Source organism: Piliocolobus tephrosceles, chromosome 13 (genome assembly GCF_002776525.5).
Source record: "Piliocolobus tephrosceles isolate RC106 chromosome 13, ASM277652v3, whole genome shotgun sequence".
NCBI lineage: Eukaryota > Metazoa > Chordata > Mammalia > Primates > Cercopithecidae > Piliocolobus > Piliocolobus tephrosceles.
The window spans coordinates 67268985-67278708 of NC_045446.1; the positions used below are offsets into that span (position 1 = coordinate 67268985).

A 9724-nucleotide genomic window follows, 5' to 3' on the forward strand; every position below is an offset into this window, starting at 1 on the left:
CTGGCCGCACCCCCTGGCCTGGAACCTGAGGCCTTCCACATGTTGTAATGCCCAGTGTGTGGTGACAGTCAGCGTGGTGGGACCCCATGTGCCTGTCAGACCCTGAGAACGGAGTGAAGCCACCGGGACCTGCAGAGGCTGGGTCCTTGCTGAGTCCTTGTTGTCTCATGCGCCTGGCCATGCTGTGGCACTTTGTTTATACCCTTGTGCTGGTACATTTGTTGTGTGCTAGTGTCTTGTGACATACTGTTGTGACTTTGGCATGTGGTGATCTTCACTAGTGTGACCAGAACACTTGTTTTGGGATTGTGAGGCAGGTCCTGGCAGCTGGTGATGGCACTTCATGGACATGTGCTGTAACCTCTGCAGATCCTGATACTTGGTTGTGCTGTTAGAGTCAGAAACCCCACTGACATTGTTACCAGGGGGATTCCTATTGCCGTCTATTTTTTTGTTTTGTTTTGTTTTAAGAGACAGGGTCTTGCTCTGTCACCCAGGCCAGAGTGCAGTGGTGCCATCACAGCTCATTACAGTCTTAAATTCCTGAACTCAAATGATCATGCCACCTCAGTCTCCCTAGTAGTTGGGACTATAGGTGAACGCCACCATGCCTGGCTAACGTTTAAGTTTTTTGTAGAGATGAGGTCTCGCTTTGTTGCCCATGCTGACCTTGAACATCTGGCTTCAAGTGATCCTCCCACCTTGGCCTCCCAAAGCGCTGGGATTACAGGCATGAGCCACTGCGCCCAGCCTCCTTTAATAGTTTTTATTGAGATATAATTCACAGAGCATGCAATTTGGCCATGTAAAGTATACAATCTTGTGACTTTTGTGTGATCAGAGTTTGTACAACCATCACCACAATCAATTGTAAAACATTTTCATCTCCCCGAAAGAAACCCACTCCCTTTAACAATCACCACCCACTCCCATTGACCTCTTCCCTTCAGCCCTGCAAACACGAATCCACTTCTGTCTCTCTAGATTTGCCTGTTCTGGACATTTCATATAAAGGGAGTCCATCGTCCCTTCCATGGTGGTGAGGGGGAGACGGGGTGTTGTAGGGTGTGTCTCCACGAGGCCCAGCCCCTCCTACCTCCTGCAGGTGGAGGAGAACCGCCAGTACCGCATGCACAGCCTGCAGCACAAGGCCGCCAGCTCCATTTACATCAACTCACGCAGCGTCTTCCTGCGCACTGATCAGCCCGAGGGCCGCTATGTCATCATCCCCACCACCTTTGAGCCAGGCTACACTGGCGAGTTCCTGCTCCGAGTCTTCACTGATGTGCCCTCCAATTGCCGGTACTTGGGGGCTGGCTTGAGGCCAATGTGGGTGGAGGCGAGGTCCACACTGGGCCAACCAGGAACCTGCAGCCTCGGAGATGCTCAGTGTCTCTGGGCCTCCAGCCACTCTGGGCTGATACCAGTGCCCATCTCCTTCCCTTCTCTTCTCTTGTTCCCCTGTCCCAGCATCCCTGGCCATGACTAGGAACAGCTTCTTGTATGTACACTGCACTCTACAGTTGACAGAGAAGCTTTCACTCATCTCATTTGATCTTCTTGCATCCCTGAGCGGGAGGCCTGACTCCCTCACTTTACCAATGAGATTCAGGGGCTGAGGTTAGAAGGGTTGTCCGAGGTCACGCAGCCGGTGGTGGAGTCAGGCTGGGTCACCCAGCCTGCCTGGTTCCAGGGTTGGGTCTTGTCACCACAATTTCCTGTCCCATGGGGGTGGCTCTGGGCTCCAGTGCTGAAGCCCTCTGTGTCCCTGCTGGGGCATTGACCCTGTGTGTCTCGCACTGCTCTCCACTGTGATATATAGCCCAGGCTCGGTGTCCCCCGAAGGACAGGTGAGCTCTGTGCACGTGCCAGACCCAGGAGGCAGCTTGTGGAGTCAGACGGCTCAGGGTTCTGCCGACCCAGGCTCCCCAGCTTTCCAGCTGTTGGGCAAGCCCTCACCTGGCTGAGCCTGCTGCTTCCTCAGCTGTGCAATGGGCATCGTAATAGCCTTTGTGGAGATTAGGAATCACCCATAACGCCAGCGGAGGACTTGGCACACAGAAGGTGCTCAGCAAGTTGCCCTTTCCCTGGGGAAGGATCGGCAGGAAGCCCCTAGGGCTTGGACAGCTGGGGACTGCTCATGGGAGTTTGCCCAGGACCAAATGAAATCAAATCTGGGCTTAATACTGCTTTCCTTCCCTCCCGACTTTCTGAACCCCCTCTTCACCCCTGTCTTCCTGGCCCTTCTCTATCACCCCCCTCTCCCCTGTCACCCCATATCAGGGAACTGCGCCTGGATGAGCCCCCACACACCTGCTGGAGCTCCCTCTGTGGCTACCCCCAGCTGGTGACCCAGGTACACGTCCTGGGGGCTGCTGGCCTCAAGGACTCCCCAACAGGTGAGCTCTTCCGGGGAAGTCCCCCGGCCCTCCTGCCAGTTGCCCCATGGCCTCTCTCCGCCCGCACGGACACCAGCCTCAGAGCTCTCCTGCTCGCAGAGGCACTGCAGGCACTGCAGTCCCAGCCATTCCTGGGGTGATGCCTGATGCTGGGCATGTAGAGAGGAAAAGGTTTACCTTCTGCTCTCAGGAGGCTTCCAGCTGGGAGGGAGACCTCAGGGAAGGCTTCCTGGAGGGAGTGGCCTTTTTCCAGGCTGAGAAGATACAAAGCCTGATGAAAGGGGGTAAGGGAGAAAGGTGCTCCGGGCAGAGGGAGCAGTGTGGGTAAAGCTCTGGAGGCTGGAGATGGCCAGTGCACCCCTGCTGGCCAGCCTGTCTCTGGAAACGAAGGGGCCTTGAGGTGGGTCAGGCTCCAGTCCCTCCATCTGAATAACTGAGCCAGGTGGGTATCTCACCTGCAGATATCTGTCCCATCCAGGCCCTGCCGCAGCCCCCGCCCCACCCTCACCCCATCTCCCACTCCCTCTCGCTAGGGGCTAACTCTTACGTAATCATCAAGTGTGAGGGGGACAAAGTCCGCTCGGCCGTGCAGAAGGGCACCTCCACACCAGAGTACAATGTGAAAGGCATCTTCTACCGCAAGAAGCTGAGCCAGCCCATCACTGTACAGGTGAGCCCCTGATTCCGGAGGCCACCCCCGGGGCTCCCAGCCTGAGGCTTCCCCACTCAGACAGACAAGCCCAGGTGGAAGACCCTCTGACGGAGACCCAGGCATGCTGGGCTCTAGCTGTCTGTCCCTGACCCCTGGTGTGGCTTTGGGAGCTCTCTTGCCGCTCCAAGGTCCCTCTGTAGGTAGGTTAATTTGATTCGTTGGTGTGGTCCTGAGATCCAGCAGGGTCAGTCTCCTGACTGGGGACAGCAGTCATCTCCGCTGACCTCACCCTCAGCTTTGGGACCTGTCCCACCTGGAAAGTGGCACTGAGCTGCTGTGTGGTGGGTGTGGCTATTTCCCAAGAGCCTTGGGCAGGGCATAGAAAGCCAGTGTCCTCGCACGGCTTCCTTCTCCTCTCAGGCTGATGTAGCCTGGGGATGATGATTCTGAACTCAATAGTAGGGAGCTCTCTGGCCCGCAGGCCTTGGTCAGCATCTCTGTCAATGAGACAGCATCTGTAAACAAGCATTTGGGGCCCCCTGGGGGAGCCACTGTGGCTTATCCAAGTTTTCTTAACACTGGGTCACACTGGATCAAATCACAGACCTGTATGTCTCAGGGCTGGAAAGACCCCTAAGGGCAGCTGACTCAACCCTCATATTAAAGATGGGGAAACTAGGGCAGTGGGTGTATCGCTTGTCCAAGTTCACCAAGATCACTAGCGGAGCTGATAACAGATTTCACTTTATGCATGGGAGGGAGCTTAGGTAGCTGAGGAGCCTGAGGCTCTGGAAGGGGCACCAACTTGCCCATGGTTCATGGAGAGGCAGACAGCCCAGGGCCCCTGATCCTCAGCCAGGCTTGCACTTCAAGGCCCTGCCACCACCACCAGCACTCCCCATAGACCTGAGTAGGGGGTGGAGAAGTGAGCCAGCTTGCACCTTGGGCTAACATGTGGGACTGTGCTCAGCCATGTCCCCTGGGATACCGGGGCACACCAGGACCAAGTGGCAGACCTGTGGGCCTCAGCCTTGGGGCCAGGCCATGCCTGCCACCCCCTGACAGAACAGGTTCCACAGTGCTGCCCTTGCTTCCTACCTTCTGGACTTGGAGGTAGCCCGCCCCTCCCATGATCCTCTGTCTCTTCCCAGGTCTGGAACCACCGAGTGCTAAAGGATGAATTTCTGGGCCAGGTGCACCTAAAGGCTGACCCAGACAACCTCCAGGCCCTGCATACCCTCCACCTCCGGGACCGAAACAGCCGGCAGCCCAGCGACCTGCCAGGCACTGTGGCTGTGCACATTCTCAGCAGCACCTCCCTCATGGCTGTCTGACACCTGCCCAGCTGCCTGGCTCCAGCAGTTCCCACCACCATCTGCATGTCCCCAGTGGGCCTGGGTCTAGCCTGGGAGCCAGGACACTGGGGTCCTTTTCCCACTCTTCCACTGACTTGCTGTGTGACCTTAGGAAGTCTCTGCCCCTCTCTCAGCCTCAGTGTCCTGAGGGCCCCAAAGCATTCCCTTCTCGTGGAGGAGCATCCTTGCTGAGATTTCAAATAGTCCTCCCCACCTCAACTGTCACCACTGCTAAGGGACTCTATCCGTTGAAAACATTTTCCTAAGGCCCTGCTGTCTGCCGAGGAGTGCCAAGAAGATGTCACTTGTTTACACACGAACTGCCACATCCCCAAGCCCCATTCTTGCTCCTTGTGTCTTAGGCCCAACCCAGCCTCCCAGACCTCACTTTCCCCACCAGCAATACCTGGTGTTGTCCCACCTTGAAAGGACTCTTGGCTCCTGCCAGGTTCCTGCTCAGGCTGGAATTGGGAAGATATGCAGGTGACATTTGTTCATTCTCTAATCCTGTCCACTCACCCATCCATTTCCTCACTCAGTGGAGATTTGCCAAATGAATAAATGACACCTTGAGGCCCCAGGTGAAGCGGGGCCCTCCTCCGGCCTCTACCTTGGGCCTCGCCTCTGTCCTCAGGTCCTCTCAGAGGCAGATACCCAGGGGAGCTGCAGCTGCCTGCTCGTTCTAGCTTCCGATTCCATTCCCAGCCCCTGGGTTCAGGTCCCTGGAGAGGTGGTATCAGTAGGGGTGAGGAAGGGCATCTTCCTGACTCCTCTGCCCCGTGCTGGAAGGAGCATGCCTGGGTTCGTGGGCCAGAGGCCAGGCAGGTGGAGGGGCTTTGGAGACCAGAGGGGAGAGGTGCTCCCAGAGCCTCTCTGCTGTAAGACCCCAGCTTTTCCTGAAAGACAGGACTCTGGGGTGTGTGGTGCCAGGCCCACCAGAGTCAGGCCACCCACTGGGCTTGGCAGGAGATAGGGAGCCCCATCACCTGACCACAGCCCCCCACCAACATTCCCCCAAAATGCAGCCTAGGAGGCCACAGTGCTCTTCTTCCTGCCCGGACCAAAATGTTCCTTTTAGTCCTCAATGTTTTATATTATTTTTGTGTTGAAAACCTCAATTTTAATCAGGGGTTTTAAAAGAAAATTCAAAGTCTGAACCTCCATTTTTCTTCTTGGCTCCAGTTTTGCTGGTCCTCTGGAGAACTCTTCGTAAGCGTTGGCGCCGTGACCCACTTGGGATCTCTTCTGTGCGCGTCTCGGGCTTCCAGACCAGGTGTAGCAAATGAAAAAGTGCAGTTAATTCAAGAACAGGAATTCCTGTGTCCTTGCTGGGAATTCCTTTTGTGCGCTTCTCGGGCTTCCAGACCAGGTGTAGCAAATGAAAAAGTGCAGTTAATTCAAGAACAGGAATTCCTGTGTCCTTGCTGGGAATTCCTTTTGGGAACTTGACTTTTCGACTCCAGATCCTGCTGTCTGGATAGTGTGCTGGCTGGAGGTGCTGGATTCTCTGACTTTGCCTCCTCACTCTGTGTCTGGCTCTGCTCCTGGGTCTTGGCCCTGGGCCATATGAGGGGCCAGAAATGAACAACAAGGAGGACAAGAGCATTCTTGAAAGCCGGGACTTCCCCTCAAGAACCTGGGCCTGGGGCCAGGACTCTGCATGACTGGGAGCAAGTCACTTAAACCTCCTGTGCCTCAATTTCCCCCTTCTACCAAGTAGGGCCAATGATTCTTGTGTGTCAGCACTCTTACTACCAAGTGCTGAGTAAGGGCAAAATAATACCCCTTTCTCTATGTATCTCTGTATGTGCACACACTAGATATATATATGTTCATGTAATCACCACTTCTCTATGTCTATTTCAAATCAAGGCTCTTGAGTAGGAGAAGTGAGCCAGCTTGCACCTCGGGCTAACACATGGGACTTTGCTCAGCCATGTCCCCTGGGATACAGGGGTACACCAGGACCAAGTGGCAGACCTGTGGGCTTCAGCCTCGGGGCCAGGCCATGCCTGCCACCCCCTGACAGAACAGGTTCCACAGTGCTGCCCTTGCTTCCTGCCCCTTGAGGTGGGCCAGGCTGGCTCGCGGCTATTGCAGGGATCTCTGGTCCCCAGGAGACCTTGGGGGCCAGGCAGGTAAGGATCAGGGGAGGTAGGGGAGAGCAATTACTTTGTTCACTGTATGCACCCATGGGGGCCTGGGAGTCCCCATTTGCAGGTGGGTGGGGTCTCCAGCCCACACTACCCAGACCTGGGCTTCCCTCTTCTCAGGATCCACCACACGGTTGGGGGACAAGAAGCCTGTTCTATTCTCAGTAAATCTTATCACAATTCCAAAAAGACTTTCTTGTGTCTCTCTGGGGGGAAGGGACAATGGAGGAATATTCCCCAGGCCTGGGCGACTGTCCTCTGGTCAGAGGGAAGACCCCACTGCGTGCCTGGTGCACCCGTGAGCTGAGATTGTGGGGATCATTCAGTCATTCCTTAATTCAGTAGATCTGTATGGGGCTGGCTTTGTGCCAAGGCCTGTCCTGGACACCTGGGATGTGGGGAACCAGGCATAGCAATCACTGCTCTGGAACAGTCTACAAACGAGCAGGGAGCACAAAGACATACCATGGTCACGACGAACTACACCGCACATTACTGATGGGACAGTGTGGGCCTGCTGGGTTAGAGACCGCCTACTCCCTGATCCGTGCATGAAACGCTGGGAAGAGGAGATGGGCTTTCGGGGCACAGGAAGGTGTGGGGGGACCAGAGCAGAGGCTACTGAGGGCAGACGCAGGCATCTTGGGCCAGGAAGCTGGTGTGGTGGTGGGAAGCAGCAGGGTTGGGATGATTCTGAAAGCAGAATGGATGACTCAATGAAAAACTGGACTTGGGAGACGGCGTGAGTGCAGTGTGAGGGCAAAGTGAACTGAGATGCCTCGCTTTCTTCACGGGACTGAGAAATAGGCGTTGCAAATCGTGTGATCTGCTTGGCATAGTGTCTGGTTCATAGCGTGGCTGAGCACAATGTAGCTGTCATCCTGGTGTTTGGAGGCCACCCTGTCCCCCACAACATGCCCACCTCTCTGCCCCATCCCCACAGCTCACTGCATTTTGTCCCTGCTGCCAGCCGTGTGCCATGGGCTTCCCTGTGCTCCCCCGGGGTCTCATTTTCCCACCGTGTAGGGCTGACACCACTGGCCCTGCCCAGCCTGGGAGGATGGAGAGGGGGGACTTGAGGAGTGGCCAGTACTAGCTTTCGGCAGCAGGTGTAAATCCTAGGTGGGGACTGTGTTCCAGGGACTCCTGGACTCCTGTTAGGCCCACCAGACTAAGGGGCAGATGGCATCCTGGGGTCTTCCTGGGTCAGGGTCGTCGGGTCTGAGGGGACCCAGGCCCTAGCAGAAGCTGCCTCCTGTCAGGGTCACTTCCCAGCGGTGCTCAGCCCGCCTGACGGAAGCAGCGGGGCAGTGGGGCCTATAACCAGCAGGTGGCGCTGGCGAGCTATAGCGCCCCTTTGAGCCCCCACCCCACCTTCTGGGTAGCTTCCCTGCAGACACCCCAGTTATGGGGGCTAGGGACCCAAAAGAGACATCCTTCTGCCACTCAGAGCTGCCCTGGAGAGGTGCACGATGGGGCTGCCGACAGGTGCGTGGCCACCGAGGGCGGAAAGGAGAAACTGCCAGGTCCTGATAGGGCCCCGGGAGGTCTCCACCCTCGACAGCGCTAATAACAAAGACCTGTGCTCTTCTTTGCTTGGTTCTGCCCACCCCTTTAAATCACAGATTTCACTTCAGTTTGTATGTGTCGCTGTCACATGTGGGGTGGCTCCTAGTCAGCTGGTTTGGCAAAGTTTCTGGATGATTACAGAATAACATGTGTCAGAGCAGGTCGTGGGGGCAATGTTGCATTGACCAGCGTCAGGGGACACACATCAGAGGCAAGGGTGGCTGTGCAGGAGGGAGAAGGCGCAGAAGGCAGGGCTATAGCTCAGCACTCTCTCTCCTGCCATGCTCTGCCTGACCGTTCTCTCTCCCAAATAGCCAGGTGGAGGAGGAGGAAATGGGGCTGGAGGAGGGCAGCGGGCTGAGACCCCAGCATATCAGAGACTAAGTCAGGATCACATGGGGTTTCCTGCTCAGGTGCTGAGACAGCAGGCCTTGTCCTGCAAACAACAGGAGGCACCTGAAGCCAGCCTGGGGTGTCCAGGCCCAGGTGTGGTGCATTCAGCAGCACAGCCAGAGACAGACCCCAATGACCCTGCCTCCCTGTCGGCAGCCAGTGCTCCGAACAGAGCCCTGAGCAGCCTCTGGACGTTAGTCCCAGCCCCAGCACAGCCCGTCCCTCAAGCTGATGTCACCGCACCCAGACCTTGGAGGCCCCCTCCGGCTCCGCCTCCCGGGAGAAGGCTGTGGAATGAGGAGGGGAGGGCAGCAGTGCTGGCTGAACAGCCGCTCTGGGCAGGAGAGAGAGGGAGAGACAAGACACACACAGAGAGACGGCGAGGAAGGAAAATATCCAGAGGGACGTCCAGAGTGAGACTCGGAGCGAGACAGAGGAAGAGGGGACGTGTGTTTGCAGACTGGCTGGGCCCATGACCCCAGCTTCCCGAGTCCTCCGTGCAGGTGGCAGCTGTACCAGGCTAGCAGGCCACTGAGAGTGAGCAGCTGGGCCCCAGGTAAGAATGGGCTGCCCACTGTCCTGGGGCGTTGGGAGGGGTTTGGATGTGGAGGAATCATGGACTTGAGCTACCTCTAGATCCTCTGCCCTGTAGCCACTTTCTCCTGGGACTAGGCTTCCTGCCACCCCTGAGGGCTCAGTCACCACAGCCACTGAACGAAATTGTCCTGAGCCTGGGAAGATGGACGCGTGTCCTCTGGAGGAGGGAAGAGCCAAGGGGCATGTTGTCCATCAAATCTTCTCTGAGCTGAGGCTGGGGTTAGGGGCATCCTGGGGCCAGGGGACTAGACATGCTGTGGTGGCAGAGAGAGAAAAGAGTCCGTTCTCTCTCTGTCTCCTTTGCTTTCTCTTTGACACTGTTTATCTCCAGTTCTGGATAAGTCACTTCCCTCCTCTATGCACCAAATGTCCCATCTGTGAAATGGGAGTATGAAGCCCCATCAGCCAGGGTTGTAGTGGGGAAGACGTAAAACCAGGCATAGACATAGAAATATAAATACAGCCTATGGCCCCTGTGGTCAGTTGGAAAAGAAATTAACTTTTTTTTTTTTTTTTTTTTTGGGGGGGGGTCTCCCTCTGTCCCCGGGCTTGGGGGCGGTGGCGGGGCTCACGCCACCCCACGAGCTCCCCCCCGGGTTTATGCCC

At 56.5% G+C, this 9724-nt stretch overlaps 2 protein-coding genes across 4 annotated transcripts in view; both read left to right on the top strand.

The window, feature by feature from the left end:
- Window positions 1–6748, top strand: part of CAPN5 (calpain 5) — a 58395-nt gene extending 51647 nt beyond the window's left edge. The window contains exons 10-13 of the mRNA XM_023209339.2: window positions 1106–1302; window positions 2284–2399; window positions 2933–3069; window positions 4203–6748. Of these exons, the coding sequence (XP_023065107.1) occupies window positions 1106–1302; window positions 2284–2399; window positions 2933–3069; window positions 4203–4385 (633 nt within the window). The 3' untranslated portion in view covers window positions 4386–6748. The remainder of the gene's footprint in view (window positions 1–1105; window positions 1303–2283; window positions 2400–2932; window positions 3070–4202) is intronic.
- A 2086-nt stretch (window positions 6749–8834) lies between these two features.
- The window catches only part of MYO7A (myosin VIIA), an 87294-nt gene continuing 86404 nt past the window's right edge, over window positions 8835–9724 (top strand). For 2 of the 3 annotated variants that reach the window (XM_026446990.2, XM_026446992.2), the window contains exon 1: window positions 8835–9077. The gene's annotated coding sequence lies outside the window, so the exon portion shown is untranslated. The remainder of the gene's footprint in view (window positions 9078–9724) is intronic. The other variant, XM_026446991.1, reaches the window with a different exon arrangement.